The 26336-nt window shown below is 46.7% G+C and overlaps 1 protein-coding gene across 6 annotated transcripts in view; it reads left to right on the top strand.

Annotated features, from left to right (window-relative positions):
* Positions 1 to 26336, top strand: part of birc6 (baculoviral IAP repeat containing 6) — an 88042-nt gene that overhangs the window by 43801 nt on the left and 17905 nt on the right. For all 6 annotated transcript variants that reach the window (XM_028988228.1, XM_028988226.1, XM_028988224.1 and 3 more), the window contains exons 59-66: positions 51 to 212; positions 980 to 1153; positions 3529 to 3725; positions 4918 to 5218; positions 6599 to 6816; positions 8987 to 9151; positions 9624 to 9789; positions 24638 to 24854. In XM_028988228.1, the coding sequence (XP_028844061.1) occupies positions 51 to 212; positions 980 to 1153; positions 3529 to 3725; positions 4918 to 5218; positions 6599 to 6816; positions 8987 to 9151; positions 9624 to 9789; positions 24638 to 24854 (1600 nt within the window). The remainder of the gene's footprint in view (positions 1 to 50; positions 213 to 979; positions 1154 to 3528; positions 3726 to 4917; positions 5219 to 6598; positions 6817 to 8986; positions 9152 to 9623; positions 9790 to 24637; positions 24855 to 26336) is intronic.

Genomic DNA, 26336 nt, shown 5'->3' with positions numbered 1-26336 from the left:
AACGCCAATAAATGAAGAAGCGTATTTTTCTGTCTCTTTTTCTATCGCAGGGCTGAAGTCTCAGTCTAAGCGCGCTCTGTCCACACCACCTCGTCCACCCTCTCGTCGGGGTCGGGTAATGAGCGATAAGCTGGCTTCCTCTTCTGGCGTCGATCCGTCTGCCAAAACCATCAGTGTGCCTGTCTTCCACTTGTACCACAAACTGCTACCAGGTAACCTGCCTGGTTCCTTTTACTGTCTTTATTATCTTTTATATATATATATATATATATATACACACACACACACACACACACACACACACACACACACACACACACACACACACACACACACACACACTCTGAGATATGAGTTGTTGTTAAAAAGGGGGTTGCAGAATTTTTCATGCTTCAGTAGTATAAAACGGTGTCAACAGATATCAGAATTCAGACCAATTATGGAAAACTGCAACACTCATGATTTATTTTTTTTCGATTATAAATAACAGCTTATAAATAAATACGTTATTTTGGTTGGCTGCAACTCTTAATTTTTGGCCTATTGATGACCAGAAAAAGAACCAGAACTGTTACGATTGCATTGAATTTCATTTGCCATTTAAATGTTAAAATATACCATTTACATTTACAGCACTTATCAGACACCCTTATCCAGAGCGACTTACAATCAGTAGTTACAGGGACAGTCCCCCCCTGGAGACACTCAGGGTTAAGTGTCTTGCTCAGGGACACAATGGTAGTAAGTGGGATTCGAACCCGGGTCTTCTGGTTCATAGGCGAGTGTGTTACCCACTAGGCTACAACCACCACCATTTGCTAAAGGTTTGATAGATGTAGATGCAATAATGTTACTTCAAGTGCACTAAAGGCTGGTGCATTTTAATGAAATCCATATTGATGTTTTCTTGATGCATTATAATATTCCTGTTAGTTAAGATGGTTTCTAGAATAAAGAAAACTCTTATTCCCTCCTTCAGGCCAGCCCCTGCCAGCAGAGATGACCCTGGCCCAGCTCCTCACTCTCTTGTATGACCGGAAGCTGCCTCAGGGCTACCGATCCATAGACCTAACCGTCAAATTGGGCTCTAAGGTCATCTCAGACCCTGGTCTGTCCAAGACCGACTCCTTCAAACGACTGCGGACCGAAAAAGGTAAATGCTTCACATGTGCGACACCCGCACGCAGCACATGCACAAGGCTCTCCTTTGGGATTGAAGTGTACACTGGGAGTAAACCGCATCTCCTCCAGCACATGACAGCTCATTCTCCACGAGGATGAATCGCTTCTCCTCCCCTGAATGCATCCACCCCCCCATTTCAAAGCTGCCACTACCAAAACCAGCAGGGAGGAGTGAGCATTACAATTGGTGGTTATACCAGAGACATAAAGTGGTTATCCATTTCGTTCGTCCCCGCGCTATTCTGAATGCTAAATGCTGTGGTGGCTGTGAGGCAGATCACCGCAGGAAGGAGGCGAACGAGTCGTGCGGTCGTAAAAATGCAGAGCCCGTGCCTCCGGTCTCAAGGCTGATTTGTTATCTTCGTCTTTGCCGTTACCTGTCTAGTTCAGGGAGGGTCTGACTCTGAAAGCTCCTGCAGCAGCCTCGGTCACACTCTCGCGTTGTGCTGCTTTTTGTTTATGGCATCATAAATATCAGCCGCAGCCATTTTCGGAAAGGCTGCGGCTGATATATATTTTTTTTAACAGTGTGGTTGTGCAAATTGTGTCTAACTGAATCTCTCAAAGACGAAGTTGAAGGCTTTCATATGTTGCAAACGATTCATTTCCACTCCACATGTTGAGGTAGTTAGATGATTGAAGGTGGCAAAATCTTATTTAGACAAGTCTGTAGAACTCTGCGCTCTCCTCCTTGCTACCTTAAAGTCTGGCATATAAGATTGTACTTTTTTTTTTTTCACACGCTTTATGGATTTTTTTTTTGTAGGCCAACACGCTTCCTGCCACCAACACATTTCATCTAGTCATATCAGACCAATGGAATTACAGAACAGGCAGGTCACAGTGGACCAATGAAACTCTTTCAGCAAACTCACTCACACTTAAGTTCTTCAGATCAGCCATTTTGCGCTTCGCACACAGACATGAAGAAAAGTTAAAAGCGATCAGTCTGGCTGCCGAGGCTCTCGAGTGCAGCGGAGGATAGATGGCGATAGTGATCAATGACTTCTGCTTTTCTTGCATTTTTGCTGAGAAAATGTGTGACGAAGTGGTTTCATACCTTCAGGCTGTTCAGTTCCAGTACTGAAGAAGACAACTTTTAGTACTGTTCAAAGCACAGTTCTGAAAAAAAGCTTTTGCGTAATGTATGTAATTGTGGATATTACCGGCATTTCTTTAATAATAATAATAAAAATAAATAAAATTTGCCTGGAACATCTTGTGCCATTAATATCCCATGTTTCAACGGGGACACATGCAGCTAATAGACAAGGGTGCCTCTTTTATGTACAATTTCTTTTTTCTTTTATAAATCAGTGGGTTAGGCCGTAATACAGTTTTGTTTTAGTTTTTTTTTCTGTACGCTGTACATCACTGAAAAGCTGTGGGCATCCCCGCTCACCTCTGACACTTCTTGATTTTGTACCTTGTCTGTGTGAGGCCATGCTTGACCGCATAACAGGGCAGTTCCCTCGCTGCCCGGATGATGGGCAGCCATTGCTGTGCCCAGCAGCAGCCTGCTGAGAGAGGAGCAGACGTCCCGGTCAGATCTGTCTGGTGAAGTCGCCTCACTGTCTCACGAAAGATGCTGTGGTCTTGTTTGTGGATTTGTTGTCCTTCATCCTTTAAAGTGATGTAGGACACCCATTATTGTTTGTGCCATTTACCTTTTTTGCGAAATGTCTAGTCGCATAGGGGTACTTTCTCCCGGGACACATCTGCTGTCACAGCTCAATGCAGGCTAAAGTTTAATTCCCTGTCCCTTCACCAGCAGCACTGAGGATAGAAAGATGCGCCGGAGCTCGTTGCATCAAGGGTGAGACCTGCAGAGGCGTTTGGTTCCTGGAGATGACTGTGATGCGGAAAACCGTCTGCAGTCAATAGTGTGTAACCGGGCCTGGTGAAGTCGTCCCACCGGGGTCCACCGACAAACCATTTATATTCTCTCCTAATACGGAGAGAAGCGCAGACGCTCTGTGCCGTACCCTGAAACCAAACTGCAGGCAGACTGTTCTCTAAGGGTTGTATTATGGTTGCGAGGTAGATCAATAGCTTGTGGTTTTGTGTGTGTTGCTGCAGTTTTTATATATATTCGTGTACCATTCGTCCTCTCTCCCTCCGCTTGCCCCTGCTCCCGGGTAATCTTATCTGAAGGTTCAGTCAGAGTGGGAGAACTTAACCGTCCTGCAGGATGACCTCCATTTTAGGGCTGCTTGTCTTAATGTTTTATTAGACAGCGTCCATAATTTAATATGCGTCATTTCTGCAGCCCCCTTTTCATCTTTTCTGGTTTTGTGTTTGCTTGTCTTTGTCCCCAATTCGCTCTCGTGTGTGATCTCCCTCCAGAGCATTGTGAGATGTTAAGCAGCTGCCCGGAGGATGAACCCATGATGCCGGGTGAGGAGTGTCTGGACGCCGCCATCGATGAGTCCCTGTTGGAGACGAACCCCATCCAGTCTCCGCTGCAGGTGTTCGCCGGCATGGGCGGCCTGGCGCTTATAGCAGAGAGGCTGCCCATGCTGTACCCTGATGTCATCCAGCAGGTGAGAGCCTGCTCTCAAGCCTCCGGAATTTTAGTTCACACTTAAGGCATTTTTACTTTTAATATACAAATTATGAATACTATCCAGTGTCAACACTCCTATCAAACAGTGAAGAGTGAGGACATTAACTGTAATGCACTGTGGACAGGCATTGCCATCGCCTTTAAACATTTTGTGGGGCAGTGGTTACCTAGCGGTTAAGGAAGTGGCCCCGTAATCAGAAGGTTGCCGGTTCGAATCCCGATCTGCTGAGCAAAGCACCGTCCCCACACACTGCTCCCCGGACGCCTGTCATGGCTCACTCAGGGTGATGGGTTAAATGCAGAAGACAAATTTCATTGTGTGCACTGTGTGCTCTGCTGCTTTCACTTCACATACAGACGCTGTGAATATTGACAATTTCAGTGTCCTGGCAAACCACTAGAGGGAGCCCAGGAACCAGCAATGAATTTCTTACCACAGTTTGAGAACCAAAACTTTTGTCACAATTATAACCAACTTAAATTATTTAAATAACTAATATTTTAAAGAAGTTACAATGTTTGAGAGAATAGCACAAAAATTGAATTCTACTGTCTTAAAATTAATTCTCCTGTGTCATTTTAATGCACAATATCATGCCTAATGAACGCCTCAGCCCCACCACACTCCTTTCAGAAAAGGAGCATTTGCCTCCGCCTCCCTGCCACAGCTGAAAGACGATGCCAGAACCCTGCTTCACCCCAGTCAGCAACATTGTCAGCATTTTGTTCAAGTTCCCTCCATCAGGGCCGACCTGACCCACCAATTCAGCAGCACTCAACTGCCGATTACTGCCGCCCTGCACAGTCAACGCTAGCTCACTGTCACAAAGCTGTGGTTCATGAGACCGCGATTCATTTCGATTTATTCAGTGAATTTGGGAAATAAAAATAAATAAAAAAATTGGTAGACACCGTTTATCTCAACCAAATTTTCTTTGGCTTAGTTCTGCTTGTGTGATTGGCGGCGTTTTGATTTTTTATTTATTTATTTATTTAAATTACCTTCTGATTCCAAATGCAATTCTGCATTTTTTTTCGTGAACTGAAGGCACACAAACATACGGTCAGACTGTGTCCAAATTTGGCTTTGACACCCTCCTGGACTCAAGGACATATTGGACTCAGCACATCTGTCACCTGACATTGTCTGTCTGCATCTTTCCATGCAGGTGAGCGCCCCCGTGGTGCCCTCCAGCACACAGGAGAAACCAAAGGACAGTGACCAGTTTGAGTGGGTGACCATTGAGCAGTCAGGGGAGCTGGTGTACGAGGCACCAGAGACCATCGCCGCCGAGCCTCCGCCAGTCAAGTCCACAGTGCAGACCATGTCCCCCATCCCCGCCCACTCACTGGCGGCCTTTGGCCTTTTCTTGCGCCTGCCTGGTTACGCCGAAGTGCTCCTGAAAGAGAGAAAGCACGCCCAGTGCCTGCTCCGGCTGGTGCTTGGGGTCACCGATGACGGTGAAGGCAGTAAGTCACACGACCACCTCTTTGGGTCACATCATGGGTCGTTACCACAACTCGCAAACCATAGTCAAAGGGTCACTGACATGTAAGTTTTTATATCGGTCTCACTGGTCCCCTAGTCCTGTATCTGAAGTCTCTTTCCGAAATTCAGCCTCGGTGCAGAATTACAGCCACTTTGATCCCACAATGAGATTTCCCAGGACGCACCGTTTCGGTGTCTGTAGCTTTAAATGATGATGAGTGCGGCAAATCTCCGGAAAAACATCAGAGCTGGGTTGTCACGTTAGAATTCAGATGCCGATATCAAGTGGTGTTCAAATCAGTTCAGTTTGATAAACTTTTGGGTGAAATGGGGAAAAAGGACGAGCACAAACTGTAAATGTTACCCATAACAAATGTTCATTCTTCACAGAGTGTAGTTATGGGGAAAAGGGCCTTACGTATGAACACAACACGTGCATACGGATGCTGCCAATCTGGAAACAAATTCTTGGAGGCGTTAAATCAAGAGAAGAATCACCTACATTTTAAGCCTATAAAATAATTTCTTTCTTTCTTTTCTTTTTTTTTACCTCTGTTTTTCAAAATGTTTGCGGTCTCACTGAAGCCACCATACGTTAGTTGTCGCGGTCCCGTGGCTCGTGCTTTTTTTGTATGGTCCGTCTGGTAGTGTACCGCTGTGAGCATCTGTTTGGATCCTTGCTTACAGAAAGATATGGAAAATCGAACTCTTGTGAAGTGTTCAGGCTGTGTTTGATGGACAGCTGATTGACTGAGTTCATGGAACCTGGATCGATAAGTCCACTTTATAGATACCAAGACGTTTAACTGCCTGTCATATAATATATTAGATGTTTGCGCCATCAGAAGGGCCCGTGTGGGAGGTGTAATCTGGTCTGGTCTGCTTGGGGCCGGGTCTTTCTTTAAGCCTGCCGATAATGTAGTGTTGGTCCGTATTGACATGTCGCCCTCCCATACGCTACAACCGAAGCCAGGCCTGCCGCTGGTCCGCATTCATTATTGATGTAGTGTGTTGAGCGGCTCCCTCCTCCATTCAGTCCTTGAGAGAGCAGCACCTAATGACTGATGTGCCGCGCGATGCCAGACACAGTGTGCGCTGTGACTCCGGTCGCATGGCCCAGGCATGACCAGCCTGCCAAATTATTATTTTGCCCTTTTGCAAGGTTTATGCCATCTGTATCCATCTGATTTAAATGATGTGACCTCATTCGTCCTTGCCACTCACTGGGCTCGTGCCTTCGTGGGTAAATAATTCTTCTCCCGTGTGCATCCATGGTTACAGAGGAACATTTCTGTCTGTCACTTGCTGTTGCAGTCTGTGTGTGACACGGCGTTTAGTAAAGGTCTTCTTTTTCCGGCCAGGTCACATCCTCCAGTCCCCCTCGGCCAACGTTTTGCCCACGCTGCCCTTCCATGTGCTGCGGGCCCTGTTCAGCTCCACCCCCCTCACCACGGACGACGGGCTGCTGCTGCGTCGCATGGCTCTGGAGATCGGAGCCATCCACCTCATTCTGGCCTGCCTGTCAGCTCTCAGCCACCATGCACCGCGCGTGCCAAGCTCCAATGGCAGCCAGAGCGAGGTCAGTCGTGCAAACATGCGCAAGCACGTGGTACACAGGTGGTACTGCATGCCTTATAACACTCAATAACAATCATATTTTCTCCCCTTAATCAACATAAAAGCACACATGGTTCAGAGGTTCCTGTCATTTAATACTAATACAATTTTTTTTTTTTTTTTTAGTTCGTTAGTTACTAAACAGTGCACACAACATGTGTCCTCTGCTTTTAACCATCACCCTTGGTGAGCAGTGGGCAGCCATGATCGGGATCGGGATTCGAACCGGCAACCTTCTGATTACGGGGCCGCTTCATTAACCGCTCGGCCACCACTGCCCCCATATAGTCAGCGAAGGGTAGAAAAAGTCTTCCGAAATGTACAGCTGTAAAGCTCCTTGCAGCTGATATGTGGAGTGAGGAGGAGCTGCTGTCATTGAGTATTGATTAAGCTCTGAGCCGAAAGTAGCTTCTTTCTCTGGGACTTAATGAACTTGTATTTTTTCCCCTCCCCGGTCTCTGAGAGCGAATAGCACTTAGAAACGTTTTTTTATGAATAGTCCTGACTGGCAGAAGGCCTTATTCAGCCCAGTTAGGGTGGCTCTCACTGAGCCCTTGACAAATGGGGTAATTGTTCCCCCTGAATGATAAGGATGAGGTCTACTTAGGCTCAGACGCGTCCTTTTTGTGTCCCTGTCTCATGTAGAACTGAGGTAGCGTCTTGAATGAGAGTTGAATCATGGGCTTGCAGGCTGTGGTGTCTGTTAAATGGGGTGATTACTCTCACTGAACTGTACTTTCCTGCAACAACCACATAACGCACACACATTATCGATTATTTGCAGTCAAACTGGAACCTCTAAGCCTTACACTGTCGTTCCCTCTATATTGCTTCCCTGTTTTTTCTTTTCTTTTATTTTAGTTTTGGGAATGGAAACTGAACATAAATAACCCAAAACCTGTTTTAACGTTTTGTTCGTAAAGCAACACACCTGGCGACTGGAGAAAGATACGAGCTGGTAGATGACTCCTTTGTAACGACCTTAATAAGTGCATGGAAGACTTGGCCTTAGCATTCCTAGTTTGTACACAGCTATGCCACAATGAGGCTATAGGCTGCCCTTGTTAATAAAAATAAATGAAAAATGAGAAAATTCTTTTATTTCCACCAAATTTAAGGGGATAATTTAAAAATAAAACTACACAATAATGTTAATCGGGGTTATACACTAGCTCTTTATACTATATCTGGGCCCATAAGACCCAGTTTAATTTCAACTGCAGATCTCTTCCACGGCAGTCACCATGGTCTCAAAAAGGACCAGCAAGCAGAGCAGTGCACCAGAATTACAACCCTGATGTACTATACAGTTTTGAGAGTCTTAAAAGAATCACTACCATAAGGCCCAACAAGTGGACACAGGCAGAGCACAAACCTTATTTCTCAGTGCGTGTCATTTTAATTAATGGCTGGGGTTGAGTTGAGCCTTTCGGTTATAAGCGAACCTTATAAGCAAAGCCCACGTTTGCATAACTGAGTAAGGTACTCTCTACAGACTACATCATTGCAATTATGTATTATATTCTGCCGAATAATGAAGTAATGCCATTAATCTCTCCAACTGTGATCTTCGCTATGACCGAATCATTCAGGGCTGACTTATTTCTGCAAGACACATGTATGGCTGACCTTCAGCGCCAGTGACCTCTGCACCTAGCAGCGGTTCCTCGCAGCATTTGGAATGGGCTGGTGGATGGCCGCTGGCTCTTATTCATTCGTCTGTACTGACAGCGCTCCTTTTTTATATTGCCCTTCAATCAGAAGAGCGGCGCGTTCCCGGGCTGATTTAATGTCGCTTGTTCTGTCAGATTCCCTCCAGACTCCGGCATGTATGATGGGACGAGTGCGTATCTTAACCTGCACACCCCTGTACAGAGAGAGGGACGGCGCACATAAACGCAGGGCGTTTTTACCGCTCCCTGCCTCCTTATCTTCTATTCTGCTCCTGCTCTGTTGTTTTATTTAATTCTGCATCGTTCGAAACCACAACCTGAGGGCCTAGATGCGAGGACACAATCACACATTCTGTTTCAGGGTCTTACTCACAAGTTGTACCCTGGAGGCATGAGGGCTGAGCGTGTGTGTGTGTGTGTGTGTGTGTGTTGTTTATTTTTCTGTCTGTGTGTGTGTAGCCTCAGGTGGCCAGCGGGCATGGCGGCAGCACCACAGAGGAGCAGCAACTGTACTGGGCCAAGGGAACTGGTTTTGGCACTGGTTCCACTGCCTCTGGCTGGGATGTAGAGCAGGCACTCACCAAACAGCGACTGGAGGAGGAGCACGTCACCTGCCTGCTACAGGTGTGTGTGTGTGTGTGTGTGTGTGTGTGTGTGTGTGTGTGTGTGTGTGTTGGTGTATGCAACATATCTGCTTCTGTCTGTAATAACTCAGGGTTCTAATGGTCACCTGGAAAAGTTATGGAATTTTTAAGCTCTTTCCAGGTCTTGGAAAAGTTTTGGAATATGAAATAAACATATAAAGTTCTGGAAAAGTAACTGAAATGTGATTGACACATGAATGTATAACATGAAGTATGCAAAGAAACACTGCATGGTTGTCAAACTGTTTTTTTTTTTTTTTAGTTTTTCAAATATGCCCAGATATTTCAGAGAGAAATATGGTCATGAAAATTTGCCTTAGAGTAAGAATGAGTTAGAAGCCTGATTTAATGAAATTTGCTAATTTTTTTTATTTTTTTTTGTATGTCAATGAAGGATATATGTTGGTTAACTCGGCGCAATTTTCTCATTTCTAATTCATTCTCCTTCGCAGGTCCTGGCCAGCTACATTAACCCTGCAGGGTGTCTGGGTCATGGCGAGATGTCTACAGGCGAGAGCAGGTCCCACAGCAGCACGGCGCTCCCCTCTGTCCTGCAAGAGCTTCTCAGGCAGTCCTGCCTCATCCCGGCCATGTCCTCGTACCTTCGCAACGACTCGGGTGAGTTTTTCTTTTCCTCTTTTCATCTACAGTGGCAAGCTTGGTTTGTGGTTCATCAGGACTCCTTGCCAAGCTGATGGGGTTTTTATGAAGGTATAGGGCAAGTTAATTGCAAACCTTAATGGCTCGTTCAGGCCAGTGATTGCGGTTAAAATATTCGTTCACCGATTCAGTACGAGCTATTTTGTATTTTTGGCTGCGAAGAAGTAAGTGCAGCATCAGAGAAATTGCAAAAACAGCAGTGTTTACAGCGGCCTCGTACCAGTAAAACAAAACGATGTTCTGTATGAGAATCAAATACAAGGACCTTCATTTTTGTCTAACCGTCCTGTCTGTGACACTAGAAGTCGTGCCTGTGACATGCGCGGGGTATCAGTGGACTTCCTAAACATGCCAAAAAATATATTTAAACATTTTAAACATTCTGATATGACAAACTGTCATGATATTATCACTCCCCACACACTACATCGTAAGAGAAAGTGAAGTGATTGTCATTGTGAAACACTGAACTAAACGTGTCCTCTGCTTTTAACCATCACCCATGACAGGCGCCCGGCGAGCAGCGCGTGGGGACGGTGCCCTGCTCAGTGGCACCTTGGCAGTTGTGGATTTTAGATGATGGTAATTCGTGATAATTTCATCGGTGGGCAGGAAAGGGATGTGTGTGTGCGTGCATGTGCGGTGATTTTATGGAGCGATTCAGCAGGTGGCGCTAGCGCATCTCAGTGTGAGGGAGAGTGTGTCTGGGCGTGAACCCGTTTTTTTTTTTTTTTTTTTTAAATAAATGATCTCGTTATCACGGTGAGAAGTGATTTTTTAAAAAGTCCCGGCTTCTGGACGATATGCAGAATCGATGGTTTGGTTAAAAGGCCGCGCATATTCAAGCTCTCACTTCGGTTCCTGTTGTGTCTTCCTCCTTTTTGTGTGTTAAGCGTGCATGGACGTTAGAGCCCACAGGTCATTGTTATTGTGATTTGGTGTGTTCCCATCTCCGCAGCTTTACTCTCGTGTTCAAGAATATTGAAAATAATAATTTAAAAAAATGCACCGCTCTGTAAGGATTACGAACGTGCTTATTTATTCCGGACGCCGCCGCTTGCTGGAGTCTGGCCGCAGCCAGGCGTGAGCGTTGGCACTCGAGTGCGTCAGTGGCATTTTGCTCACCTAATTAAATAACCGCAGATAAAGAGATGAGTGCTGTAATGAGCGCTGGTTATCTCCACTCCTCCCCGGCCCGTCTCTCACCCAGAACGGCACGTGTCGAGTCGTGCTTTCAGTTACTTTCTTTGCCTTGTGTTTTGGTTATGTTCATGTTTGCCTGCAGCTGCTTTGTGGACGTGGACCACGTCTCGTCTTTTCACCATAAAAGGAAAACCACTTTGCCTCCTTTATGGCCGCTTCAGACGAAAGCCCTCCCCCGCACTCGGCCGAAACGCGGCAATAATGTCCGATTACGTTGCACGGCTGCAGATGTTGGTCAAAGGGCTGGGTAGGACATCAAAGGTCAGAGGTAACATGCACATGCAGACCTAATCAGTGCTTCCACAGGTCCGGATCTCGCAGCTTGAAGGTCCCAGGTCCAGCTCATTAGCGTAATTGCGCTGATGTGAGTTTTAACGAGGTGAAGAGCTCTCCCAGCACGTCTCAGAGAGACCTTTTTTCCTCCCGGTCCCCGTCTCCTCCTTTTTTTTTTTTTTTTTTTTTTTTCCTTTCTTTCTCCCCTCTTCTTTCGTGCGGCTCATTCCTCCTCCTAATCTCCGATCCGGCCTCCTCCGCCTATGTGTTGTTCCACATTAGTCATCAGGGCCTTGCCAGTCCTTTTGGGATGCATTACAGCCGCGCAGGGCACTCCATCACGGGAAGTTAAGCCATTAGTGAGAGGTAATGCCTTTTAATGTCACTGTGAAAGTAATTTATTTTAATTGAAATTTTAATTTCTCTCGCTCTCTTTTTTTTTTTTTTTTTTTTCCCCCCTCCTCCTCCCCTCCCTGGATCCTGGATTGTCATGGATCTCATATGGCGACGGAGTGTGTTGCCATAACGTTTGCAAACTAGACGTAACGTAAAAAAAAAAAAAAAAAAAAAAAGCAGGAACCAAGGTTTCCTGGCAGATGATTGTCCGGTGCATCACTCATCATCTCTTGAGCAACACAAAGAAAACGTGATTCATCAGACCAGGACCGCCTTCTGTCATGGCTCCAGGGTTCCGGTCTGATGTTCATTTGACCTTTTTGTAGGCACATTTGGCGCCACTGTAGGACTATTCTCTACGTGATGCACGGGACGTTTTACTTTTATCCACATAACTAGTGGTCAGATCTATGAACACGTGTGACATGTATGTAGTAATTGTCGTTCTTTTCTACTCTGTAGTTCGATATAAAGTTCTGACAACAGCCAAACAAGCAGTTTGAAAACTTGCCATGTGATGCATGGGACGCAGAAAACTAGTCTCACTTGTTAAAATGAACTTCCACAATACAATTCTGTGAACTCTACAAGCATTCAGACAAAACATCACCTATGAACCTGAAGACCCAGGTTAAATCCCACTTACTACCATTGTGTCCCTGAGCAAGACACTTGACCCTCAAGTTGCTCCAGGGGGACTGTCCCTGTAACTACTGATTGTAAGTTGCTCTGATAAATGCTGTAAATGTAAAACTATTGCACCAAATATTTCAATATTATAATGGTGTCAAAACCGTGCAACAATTAAAAAAAAAAAAATGTTTATGCAATACATGCAACTAAAATGACCAAGATGGTTTGATGCACGGGACAACAATGTCACTTGTCTAAAAGTTACACGAGTGCTGTTGAGTTTAACATATGATAGCCAGTACTAAGAGTTGAAATGTGGTGCATTGCATGAATATTTTAATTAAACCTGATTCGCTAATCAATATCACACACACACACACACACACACACACACACACATATATATATAAACTGAACTTTGAATATCTGAGTCATGATAATAATTGGCATTGAATTTCATTGAAATTAGTAAAAAATAGCGAGAGTCTGCATAACATTCAGATTTTTTTAAAATACATTGGAAATAAATCACGTTCCACATTATCTGAGAACCCATCTTAAATACTAGGACAAGAGAAAGTTTTACAGAAATCCTTTTGGCATTTTAGTTTAATTTCCCAGAGAATCATCCTGTCGGATTGGAGCAGATGGGTTTGCTTGTGCTTCACACGCGTGGAACTCATGACCCTGTCAGTGGTTGTCCTTCAACCACTTCTGCTTGATCTTGTCTACTGCATGCTGGGGACATCCCAGAGGACCTACAGTTTTGGAGACGCTCTGAACCAATCAGAGTTTGACCCTTCTCACTCAGTTGCTCAGATCCTTGCGCTTGACCATCGTTCCTGGCCCCCTACACCAGCATTGAAAGAAATATATGTGCCGGACTAGCCTCCACCCATCTGCTACCTTCACCAGTCTCATTACTGCAGCTTTTCCTCAACATATTGCTCCCCTGATAACTGCGTGCAGGGCAAATTTACCTTGCACCTCTCTCTGCCTTTCTTTCTCTCTCTCTCTCTCTCTCTCTCTCTCTCTCTCTCTCTCTCTCTCACACACCCACACCCCAAGAGACGGTGCCAATTTATTGATACATTTTCATTTTTATTGTTCAAATTCCCTATTGCGCAGTACATCTAGTGTGTTTTTTTATATATATATATAAATAAAGCATCCTCCTTTTCACACAAACCAATCTGCACACACTATCCTGAAGGTAAATTGTATGAATACATCACAAGATCTTGTTGAACCCCACCCCTCCCATCAGTCCCTCAGCAATCAAATAGAAGAGAATTTAAAAAAAATGTGTTAGTCTTGTCTGATCTGATTAGTAATGGTGATATAGAGCTTTGTGGTTTTTTTTTCTTTTTTTTTCCTGCATCTTCTGACTTGCATTCCTTCTCTCTCTCTCTTTTTCTTTTAAATACAAAAATACTTATTTTCCTTGCACGGTTTGTAAATTATTATTGCAGGTCGCCGTCTCCAATTTGGTCTTGTGTCCATCGTATGGGGGGAAAAAAAAAAAAAGATACATAGAAAACTGATTTCCCACTGATTCTTTATCCATTTGATAGGAATGTTTTCCAGCCACTTCCCGAGAGGGACCAGCGGTGTGTGGGTGCCTGTGTGTGAGGGCTCGCGCGCGTGGTAGCGGCGGGAGCTCCTTGTCCGCCGTGGCGCGTGGTTAAAGCTCCTCTGTGACGGTCAGTCACGCCAGGGCCCTGAAGAGACCGGTCCCGCGCTTTCCACAGCAGGTCTAGTATTAAAACGGCCCCCCACATTCGCCGCGCGGTCCTGAAATGCCGAGCGAAGAGCCCCGGCACGAGTATCCATTTTAAATGCACACGTTTCAACATATTCTTTGTCGAACTTTGTCTTTCCATCGGACCGGGGAGGTCAAGCCCGGGTTTTGGGAGGCAGACGGTGGTCTCCTTCCACACGACCCTCCGTCATCTCCCCTCCGTCGGGCCTTCAGCCCAGCGATGTCTCTCCGGAGTCCCCTCCTCTTCCCACATGTCCCACAGTCCACCTCTTTCGTCGTCTTTGCCAAGCGTCCACGTCAGCATAGCTGTAGTCCGGATGGGTGCTGGCTGGGATCTTCACAGGGTGGTGTATATGGTAAACGAAGACGATGACGAGAGGTTGAGGAAGGTGCCAATGATGCCCAGCATGGCCAGAATGGACTCCTCGCGCTCCTCCTTGCCCTCCAGCGCCCGCACCTCCTCAATGGAGATGGTCGTGGTGCCCATCCTGGCGGCAGGCGAGCGACCTCGCTACGGCGCTGCCGCTTATCTGCGTTGTCAAGACAAAAAGAGAGAGAAAGAGATCAGAGGCTCGATCGAGCGATCGATAGGAACTGACGTGGCTATTATTATTATTATTGTTATTATTCATGTTTATATTCTATCATACGTGGGCTGTATTACAGCCCCCCCGGGACCGAGAACACGCCTCCGCACAGTAACGCAGCCATTCCACAGCTTTAAAAAAAAAACGCTAATAACCCGCTCAGAGGTGCTGAAAATCGATTCCCAGCCCGCCACGCACGGGACCGCGGTGGTGGCGGCGGCGGTGGTGGCGGCGTGGTCACATCGCACGTTCCTCTGTTGTAAACACGCGTCCGTGCACAACACCCACTAAGCTCATTTAAATAAAATAAAAAAAAAAAAAACCCGCAGTGTTAGTCTGTGCGTGAGAAAGAGGGAGAAAAGGGAGCAAAGTCTCTTACCCCACGGTGCGAGACAAGCGGGGTGACATCCAGCATGCTTTTGGGCTGTCAGCGGAGGAGCGCGGCCGCGGGGCGTGAGGGGAAGGGAGAAGAACGACGGCGGGCCGCCTCAGAGCCGCATGTCTCGGTCCCTCCGCGTTTCAGCCCGGCTTCCTGTAGCCTCCTCTTCCCCGCGGTCCTCCGGACTTTTTTTTTTTTTATCTTATTTTTTTGCTCCTTTAATTTTTTCCCTTTTCCGTTCGGGGTTTTGTGCGTTTCAGTTCCACCCCCGGTACGGGTGAACGGCCAGCAGATTCCATTCAGGGGGCTGGGAGAGACCGTCTCCCAAAACAGCCCCCCCCCTCCCTCTCTGTCGCTCGCTCCGTTTTTCCCACCCTCTCTCTCTCTCTCTCTCTCTCTCCTCACACCAATCAGCCCCCTCTTTCCCTCCTCCGCCGTCTCCGCTTCTCCTCCTTTCTCTTTGACCCTCTTAGTATCTAAAAAGAGAGGGAGAGAGCGCCACAGTCTCTGTAACGAATGAACACGCCCACCGCCGCCCTCCTCCTCCTCTTCCTCCTCCTCTTCCTCCAGGGAGCGGCGCAATTAGTGCCTTTCAGCGGCAGCGTCCATATCCTCCCACTGAACCCTGGAGCCCAGGCCGGGCACGCCGGGAGTCCCCGAGTGGTGGCGTGTGGCGAGAGCAACGGAGCCCGAGGCCGGGAGAGAAGGGAAGGAACGGGGCGTGCGAGAGAGAGAGAGAGAGAGAGAGCGAGCCGCCTCCGCCGCTGATGAAGGCGCCACTGCCTGCAGCCCCCAGAAAGCCGAGCAGAGAAAGTGACGGCGGGAGGGGGGGATGGAGGGAAGAAGTGTTGATGTATTAACGGAGAAAAGACACCCCCGGCTGCGCAGGTTCTTCACCGACGAGTCCGCGGTAATGACGGAGACGTTAGAGGCTGTATTGCCTGTCATCAGATCATTTCGAATATTGAACCTCATTTACTAGGGTTTGCGCTTTGCGTGTGTGTGTATTACGAAATGATCTATGAGCGTGGATCGGTGTATTGTATTTCATTATTCGTTGGGTAACCCCCCCCCCCCCCCCCCCATCGGGTTTCACTTTTTTTGTGAAGTGGTTCAGCGCGACGGCCATAACAGACACACACGTATCGGCTCGCTGCTGTAAATGGCCGAGCGGCGTCAGGATCTATTGACCCTCTCACCCCTCCCCGGTTTGCTCACTATGGAGTGGCCGGGTGAGACCCCGGGACGTCAATAGAAGGAGGCGAGAGAACGCTTCCCCGCCTGCGGGGCGCGACCCCGACCCTTGGCCTGCACACATATATGTGTTTTCAGTAAAAAAAAAAAAAATGCTCCCTTTTGCATATCCTTGCATATACTCTCTTGAACATTCTCACAACTTTCCTAGGAATGGCTACCATATACAGTATGTCGCAAGAGTCGGTACACATAATTATTCCAGGAATAAGAACATCAGACTTATTGCAATTGATATTAATAAATATACGTGGTGATATTGTATCGATACAGCGACATGAAATATTGATTATTTTCTATACAAATGTAGTCGAGGTGAGGCCAACAGAGGTGGGCATGTGCGTGCGACTACATCCTCCACTCCTGTAGATGGCGCTGTATTGCTGGATACGAGAGGGTGAAACGTCATAACGTGACCGACCAATCACAGCATCTTGCATTTCAACTCTGTTTTTACATTTTCAGTGAACTGTACACTATTGCAATATATGATGTACTTATCACAATATGATTATATCGTGAGATCCTTTCCAGTACACACCCCTAATATACATGGTATATTAAACCATGCATTATAACGTAATTATATTGTATGTAAATGTAAGAAAATAAAAGTTGTCTTTTTGGAATGGCTGGCAGGGAAGGGGCGGATTTACAGTAGAGTGTGAGTCAACACACACACACGTGCCTGTACTGTACCCTGTACAGCGCCAGTGCCCTGAGCTGCCTGGTATCACCCTAACTGGTGTAGGGTGGTAGTAGCCTAGTGGGTAACACACTCGCCTATGAACCAGAAGACCCGGGTTCGAATCCCACTTACTACCATTGTGTCCCTGAGCAAGACACTTAACCCTAAATTGCTCCAGGGAGACTGTCCCTGTAATACTGATTGTAAGTCGCTCTGGATAAGGGCGTCTGATAAATGCTGTAAATGTAAAAATGTAAAATGACGTTTGTCCCCTCGCCTGGATTCCACGTCTCGGGCATCAACCCTGTCCCTCGTAAAGCTTCCGAAGAAATGCTGCAGCTGTTTAACATGTTTGCATCCTGGATATTAATTCATTTTAATGGTGGCCCATCAGATGATCAGTGGTCAAGCGGGTTAGATTTTTTTTTGCGTCGTGGTCGAGGCCAGGAGGACAGGCTGTTGCGAAGGACTCACGCCCCCCCCCCCCCCCCCCCCCCCCCCCCCCCCCCCCCCCCCCCCGGGCAAACAAATACCCACCTCCAACTAATAATTGGCACCGCGGCACTTCAGCCATAAACGCGCGCCTCAATTAAATGAAATTAACAGCCGAGCTAATTCTGCATCGGCGTGCGCGGTGCAGGCCCTGCTAATTTAAAATGGATCAAATTGGAGAACACAGATTATGACTGCAGGGGGAAGGGAGGATTTAAAAAAAAAAAAAAAAGTCATTAAGTCTTTTTTTTTTTTTTTTTTTTTTTTTATTGTCACGCTCAAAGGAAATTACTGTTCATGAAGTGGTTGAAGGAGGTAGATATTGTTTTTCTCCCACTATCTTGCTGGCTTTTAAATAAATTGTAAATCTTTATTAATATTCTTTTTTTTTTTTTTTTTTTTTTTTTTTTTTTTTTTTTTTATTGCTCTATTTAGACCACTCGGTTTATTAATTTTTTTCTTTCATGCTCAGTGACCCCTCCTTAGTTCCTTCCCCCTCTTGTTTTGCATACACTGGCCTTCAGGCTGACACACTGTTTTCCCTGTCGGTCCTGCACCGCGGCGCCACCACCGTGACACCACACAGCCACTCACTTTAGCTACAGGCCCTGTCATAGGCACACACATACAGGGACAGGCGCACGCGCTCCTCTTGACATGTACCATGAAGCCAGCTCATGCAGACACACACACACACACACACACACACGTCTGAGCGAGCTGACAGGACTCGGCGGCTGCCTGACGCATACAGAAGCTCGGCCCGGCGCATCCTCGCCTCGTGGCTGTGAGCTTTGTCCACCCCGAGAGGAGAGTTGACGCCAGGCGCGGATGGCACTGCCGTCTCAAGGCTAGGGCTGGCCACCGCCATGTTGTTGCTTGGTTTAAATAGTTGCTAAAGTAAAGTCATTTGGGACACATCCTGTTCCTCATCGGGTTTTTTTTTTCTGGACCGCTTTCACCCAGTTCCTTAGAAATAAGTAAATAAGAGCATTGGATAGAAAAATGTAATGATTTTAAATTCTGCTTGTTAACAAATAAAAACGAATATCTTCAGTTGCTCAGATATCATTACCGTCTCGTATATTTCAGAATCTCCAGAGATATCAGATATCATTACATGTAATCTGTAGTTACCAGGTCCCTTTTTAAGTCCTTTCGAGAAGATCCCCTTTCTTCAGGATGTTTTTTTCCCCTTTTTAAGCTCGTGTTTCATGTCCAAAATAAATAACTTTATGGGGTTAAAACGGCCACGTTTGGGATAAAACTCTTCTAATTGAAGCTTCAAACCTTCCTAATAAGGAGGAGGGGGGGGCTTGATCATTCCATCCTTCCGGTTTCTATGGTAATGTCTCAGGCTGGCCTGGTTGGCTGTAATGAGGTTTGTGTCTGGTGCTCATACCTTGGATCTCCTGCCAGGGCGCCTTGACCGGCACCACCCCTGTATTGTAATTCGCAGGACGGGCTCAGGTTATTTTCCGCCCTTTTATTCCCCGTCTCCCTCGCCCGACCTCCCGCTCTGTAAAATACCAGACGTCAGTCCGGCCGCTGTGCGGCTCAATTACGAGGGTCTGCTGGAAATGTAGCCGCGTCCCTCTCTGCACCGCGTGTCAGGCCGACACGGGGACCAAATTGGACGGGGTCGAGGCAGGACGGCGGACCTGCCAGCGAGATTCTCCGATTAGTGACGGGAGCTGAAGTTGAACTCTGGGAGGTTAAAAATGTGGTTCCCCTCAAACCTCTTGCAGGATGAAAGGCTTTGACAGTCAGTGGTTCCTTCTGCTCGTGGTAACGTATACATGCAGAGAGTCCGATTGCATCCGTAAATGCACGCCGAGCGGTTTCTTCGAGCGTGCTCTTGTCGCCTCTGCGTTGTGAGCAGCAGACAGAAGACTCTAAACCAGCATTGTCCCCAGACACTCTAAAACCTTGAAACGGGCCAGTCTGGAACATATGACCACGACATAAGAAGTATGCATTAAAGAAGATTTTGTGCTCAACTCCACAGACCTTCATAGCCGTAGACTTTTTGGAGCCATTTTGGAACTTTTTTTATTTTAATTTTTTTTTTTTTTTTAAACGGTTAAAGTAATAATGCCACGTCTTTTGTAAAAACGTTTATCGTTACAATTACAGTAGTCATTCGTGGGAATAATTGCATGCGAGAAAGGGATTTGCTTTAGACGTCAAACGGTTGTGTAAACCTGCCAAGATGTGTGTGCGTGCGCACATTCCGCACTCATAATTTAGTGTTTAAAGGGCTTTTTCCTGCCTCCATGAAAAGAATAAATCATTACTGAATGGATCTGCTGCGTCAGCTGTATTGCTGCGTATACACACACACACACACACACACACACAAAAACAAAGGCTGCGTGCTTTACATCTCCCTATTCCAAGTGGGTCAAACTCATTTGTCTGGTCCCAAAAAGAGTGTGAATGCACGGCCATTCGGCATCACGCTAATAGCATTTATGATTCTGAAAGATCTGTTTATGAGGACCGTTAACGATGCAGGTTTGGACTGGGTTTGTGTGTGTGTATCTTCATGAACACACACACATATGCAAATAATATGTATGCAAGCATGGGTTATTAACACCACCGTATATGCTTATGGTAGAGGGTGTAGAGAGTTCATCTTTCTGCCCTATGCTTGTTCCGACCCCTGATACTCACTGAAATGCCAGGTTTCCTAGTTCTATTAATGAGTGATTTGGAAATAACTTTATTGCCTTATTGATCGATCTGTTTTTATTTGGGAGCTGGCGGGATGTCTTCCCTGGAACTCCCTTATAACACACATGCTGGTGTACGTAGTATTCGTGTATACGGACGTGAGAGGGGAACATCAAATAAAAAGTTATATACACTATACATGCACTGTGTGGTTAGAACACACTCCGGCTGCAACTCTAGCTTGATCACTCATGTACACACACATGATTCACGTTAATTAATTGATTAAAAATCATCCTTTTAGTTTCCTCCAGTTGTGTAATTGCTGCCGTCTCTGTGGTCCTGGGCACGGCTGAAGAGAAGTAGCAGCCGCTCTCCATGGTCACGCCAATCTTCTGTGGGCTTCCAGAGGACATGGCGCCACACCAACATGACCTACATACAGCCCCGCCTGCCATCATCCCTCACTTTTTTTTTGCTCTTCCTCTTCTTTCCTGCTCACTCCCTCCCTCCCTCCCTCCATCAGCTGCGGCTCTGCGTCTGCATTTCAGGCCTCCAGAAGCCGGCTGGCATAAAGTGCATGAAGAGCTGTGGAACGCGTGCTTGTCTCGCAGTAGGAAAGTTTTTCGGTTTTCTTCTATGAGGTGGCCGCTCAGCAGTTTTTAATCGCGCCGGTTCATCACCGGACGTGTGCAATTACACCCGGCTTACGTGCCGCAGAGGAGCTCAGTCCATTGTTGTACTCTTCTAGACCCCCATAGTTGTCATTACATGCAACAAGTTACAGTTTTCACCAATCCTGCCTAATGTGGGGCAGTGGTGGCCTAGCGGTTAAGGAAGCGGCCCCGTAATCAGAAGGTTGCCGGTTCGAATCCCGATCCGCCAAGGTACCACTGAGGTGCCACTGAGCAAAGCACCGTCCCCACACACTGCTCCCCGGGCGCCGGTCATGGCTGCCCACTGCTCACTCAGGGTGATGGGTTAAATGCAGAGGACAAATTTCACTGTGTGCGCCGTGTGCTGTGCTGCTGTGTATCACATGTGACAATCACTTCACTTTATTTATTTATTTAATCCCAATATTTAGATGCCCAACAGCCTCAATATCATTTTGTACCACAAAATTCTTCTCTTTCCTCAAACTAATGAAAAATTATTCACTGAAAAAACACAAACCGTCCTAATAAATTATGGGGCTACCCTAGAATTTGTTTATTTGTTTGTTTATTTTTTAGCATTACCAGAATCATCTCAGTATTTTAGTGTTTCCCTATAAAAGGTATTATTGGAATGTCCGGGTGGTTTAGATATTTTTCCTTAATATCTGTTGATATTTCCGGTTCCGACGGCACTTTGAAAGCAGTCTTGGGAGTCCGGGGACTGCTTAATGATATGGGAGACACTGGAGTCTGCCTCCGCTCTGTACTTTCGATTTAATGGTCCATTAGGTTGTGTTGCAGCTATTCTTGGAATGCCCTTTTTGTCAGGATACTTATGCTGTAAGTCTCATTGCTGCAGGGCTGTTATACTGTCGTTGTCACATGCTGTTTTTTTGTGTTCGGTATATAATAAGAATAATTTATTCTCGTCTTATTTACAACAACCACACATTAGGCAGTATTAGCCAGACTCGAAGAAAGTCTGCGTGTTTGTATTTTTTATTTTTTATTTTTTTTCCAGTCCCTACTGCCAACTGTATGACTTTTTAGTAGTCATGTTAGCGCGATCGCTTCAAACCTTTCTTCTCAAGCCTTTACTTTTCATGTAGATTACAACAGGTTTGTTCAATTCACCTTTTATTCATCTTACATCACACTTGATGTACACTTGAAGTTAGTAAGTAAAATTGCCACCACTGCACAGGGGAATGTGATGTCACCTGTTGATGATGATGTAAGTGTGTACTATAGTTGTTTTTGGCAGCCTGTCTTTTAGTCTAGTCTTTGTGTCAAGCTGTCATTTTAGTTTTTATTTGTCTTAATTGCATCCAGACCAATTTTAAGTCTAGTCATTTTTAAGTCTGAGCATTTTAGTCTTATTTAAGTCAGAATTATCCATGAATATTTTAGTCTAGTTTTAGTCAAGAAGAATTGATAACATTTTAGTCAGTGAAATTTGTATTTTATTCCAGTCAATATAATACAAGTAACTAGTAGAACAGACAAAAACAACAAATCCATTTCACAATTTAAACAAGGTTATCTTATTATTATTATGTTATTATGGTATGGACATTATGGAGGTCCATCAGACTATGGATGTCCAGTGTAAATGCTAAAAGGGGTCATTTCTAAAGGAGTGGCATGAGCTGGAATCACTCCCCTTTGTAATGCATCAAATGGATCTCTTGAGGTGTTTCTTGGGGCAGCGGTGGCCTAGCGGTTAAGGAAGCGGCCCCGTAATCAGAAGGTTGCCGGTTCGCATCCCGATCCGCCGAGGTGCCAATGAGCTGCCCACTGCTCACCAAGGGTGATGGGTTAAATACATAGGACACATTTCACCATGTCACTGTGTTGCTGTGCTGCAGAGTTTCATAATGACATTTTTGACATGACTATTTTACTTTTACTTTCGCTTTCAATGGTTTCTGTGGAGATACAACTCAACATAGCTGAATATTTGAGACATCCAATCAGAGTTGTGTATTTCCCCATAAATTGGTGCTAAATGGTCTCCAATTGAATCTGCATGCTTTCCAGTCGTGATTTTAATCGCGGTTGGAGACTGAGGGGCCTCAATTGCTGGATGAATCTCCTGCTCTCTAGGAACCAGTTTCCTCCAGCGTGGTGTGCATGTCCGTCCGCATGGTCGAGTGTCCCCGGGTCATTTAAAAGGCCGTAGACGGGCTGAATATTGGATGGCAGCCATTCGACTCCGGCCTACGTGAGCCTTTAATCTGTGCGTTCAAGGACCGGACTGCTGCATGAATCACCCGCCCGGTTCAGTTTGAAGAGGACACGTCGAGGTTCTCCGTTTCAAGGCCTGCTTTAGCACTGCTTCAGTAGTTTTCCTTCCATTTCTCCTTCTTGGCCTGTGGCGGTGTGATTTAAAGATCTTCACCAGTTGTTCTGTAGTGAAAGTGTGAAGGTTGTGTCCATGCGGGAACCGACGTCCTCGTCTCTGGGCCACGTAGTTAATCGGCCGGGGAAGGAGGAGAAGCCGGGGTTTGAATGTCTGATGAGTCCCCCTCCGTCTGTCGTCCTTCTCCTCTCCCGGTCTATTTCTGCGCGCAGTAAATCAGTTTGTCTTAATGAAATGATGGCAAACGGGGAGGCCGGACTTGACCGTGAGGGTACGAGGAGAATGGGGAAGAGAATCTGACATTGAGGAAGAGTGTCCATTTACGCGAGCGCACACAGCCTTCGGAGTCCCAGCCTGCAGCGTCCCATGTCCCTCACATCCATCATGTCCCTCGTCTGCGGTAAACATCTTTGGACCGGCGGGGGCGGGGGTCCAGGCAGCCATGAGGAAATCCCAGCGCTGGGATGGAGAAGTAGATTGGAACAGGACTTTACAATATAAATGTAAAGCGGTTTGAGCGGGCCGAGCAGTCCTGTTCCATGTTATGTGTAATGCAGGAGAGCGCGCTCGCGCTCTCTCATGTGTGCACGGGGGTGGGTCTGTTGCATGCTGCGCAGGAGCATTAAAGGTTGTAGGGCCAGCTCGGCACGCACTGCCCAGATCTCGGCCCGCCTCGTTGTTATTTATTTATTTATTTGCTCCGTAGCGCTTTTGTGAGAGTGACTGACGGGCGGGCTGGTGTTAGACCCCTGAAGCACAGTTGTGTGTGTATGGGCGCGTGCCCTCCAGCTGCTTTCATGTCTCTCTGTTCTAGAACCTTCTGAGCAGAAGATTAGAGTCTTGAGTTTTTCCTCCCTACAGTGTGCACACACTCACAAGCACACTTTGTTCGACTGGCAACTCTTGCATGGGTTTACATGTTAATGCTCAGACCAACCACGGCAGAAGATTTTAATTAACACATCTGACAATTTGGTTAATAGATTTTAATCGATATATTGTATATTACCATTACGTAACCACTTAATTATTCCGCTGGATCTATTGCAGTGATTTAGTTGTCCCAAAAAAATATTGAAATGCCAATAACATTGAAACATTTGGAAATGCTGCCCTGTTAATTGCATGGATCCTGTGTGGCAGTGGTGGCCTAGCGAGTAAAGAAGCGGACCCATAATCAGGGTTCGAATCCCGAACCAGCAAGGTGCTACTGAGCAAAGCGCCTTCCCCACACGCTGCTCCCCGGGCGCCTGTCGTGGCTGCCCACTGCTCACCAAGGGTTATGGGGTTATTTGGTTATTGGGTTTTAGATGACAAAAAGTATTGCTCTCTTTTATCTCCACGCCCTTAACTTGAAATGTATTTACATTATTTGCATTGATTTATTGTGCATTTTTATGTCTAATGTATATGCCTCCTTTGTTCTCTCCTTTCATCAGTTTTGGACATGGCGAGGCACGTTCCTTTGTATCGGGCCCTGCTGGAACTGCTGAGGGCGATCTCCAGCTGCACCTCCCTGGTGCCGCTGCTGCTGCCCCTCTCAGGAGACCCCACTGAGGAGGAGGAAGATGAGGAGCGCTCCGAGTGCCAGACCTCCGTGGGCATGCTGCTGGCCAAGATGAAGACCTGCGTGGACACGTACACCAATCGGCTCAGGTGCGACCTTTTAAAGCTCATTCCTTTAAGCCCTGTCCCATTAGTGTAAATTTACAGTATGATCTCATTGTCCTACAGCAGTATTAATAGCCAGTGGGGTAGTGGTGGCCTAGCGGTTAAGGAAGCGACCTCGTAATCAGAAGGTTGCCAGTTCGAATCCCGATCTGCTGAGGTGGCACTGAGCAAAGCACCGTCCCCACACACTGCTCCCCGGGCCTCTGTCTTGGCTGCCCACTGCTCACTCAGGGTGATGGGTTAAATGCAGAGGACACATTTCGTTGCGTTCACCGTGTGCTGTGCTGCAGTGTTTTACAATGTCAATCACATCACTTTCCCAATAAATAAATAAAATTGTTAGAACTGTGAAAAGTAACTTTAAGTTCCACATCACTGCAGAAAAAGAAATATGCTTATAGTGCATGTAGGGCATAAAACGTTTGTTTTATTCAACATAAAATAAAATATCTTTTCCTGGATATTTACTACGGGTGGGAATCTTTTCACCTCATGAATCGACTATGATTCAGAAGGCTCCCTTACGACTATAAAACAATTATTGATGCATCAAGATGGTTTAAAAAAATAATAATAATAATAAGAAAGTGATAAGTTGTCACATGTGACAGCATAGCACAGCACCCGGTGCACACAGTGAAATGTGGTCTCTGCAGTAACCCATCACCCTTGGTGAGCAGTGGGCAGCCATGACAGGCGCCCGGGGAGCAGTGTGTGGGGACTGTGCTTTGCTCAGTGGCACCTTGGCGGATCGGGATTCGAACCGGCAACCCTCTGATTACGGGGCCGCTTCCTTAACCGCTAGGCCACCACTGCCCCATTTAAGAGACTGGCTGTGCTTTTCAGCGAGGTTGTGTACGTCCCCGAGCCTCTGATGTTACGGGCGTGGCGTTTTTTCCGTGGCGAGGCTCCTCGATTTGGCTTGTAGTCGGTGCACAGCTGTTACTCAGATGGTCAGTTTGGGCTTCCTGGGCTTAAAACGTTGAGGGGCGAAGTATCAGCTGTGGCCCTTCTGACAACCGACTCGTAAGCGCCAAATCCACCCCAATCACGTGACTGCGGCTCGGGGGAGGGGGCGAGGGCCACCGGAGCGAGCACAGCCAGTCGCCCAGGGCGATGGGAGCGCGTGATCGGCACGCGTTTACCCAGTTGCCGCTGGGCGTCGAACGAGAGCGTAGGGCTGCGGGAGAAGCGGGGCCGCGGTCACCAGCTGGCAGGAAAACGTCCTGTGACGCCACCCGTCCTCCGCCACAGGACGCATGCTGGGTCCAGGAGGGTTGGTGCGTGTTGAACGTAGCCGACGTCGTGTAACTAAAACTCGTTGTAGCTGAGCCAGAGGCACAAATCGCAGATCATCTCCAGGCCCTTCAGGCCCCCGCCTGGCTCCTGTCTCCTGCCACCTTGGAGAAGTGAGATCGCCTTTGACTGTCGCTTTTGTCCTTGCCAGGCTCAACTTTTATTAGCCTG

The sequence above is a fragment of the Denticeps clupeoides genome, chromosome 8 (assembly GCF_900700375.1).
Source record: "Denticeps clupeoides chromosome 8, fDenClu1.1, whole genome shotgun sequence".
Lineage (NCBI taxonomy): Eukaryota > Metazoa > Chordata > Actinopteri > Clupeiformes > Denticipitidae > Denticeps > Denticeps clupeoides.
The sequence above is the reverse complement of the archived record's forward strand: the minus strand, read 5'-3'. Positions and strand labels throughout refer to the sequence as shown.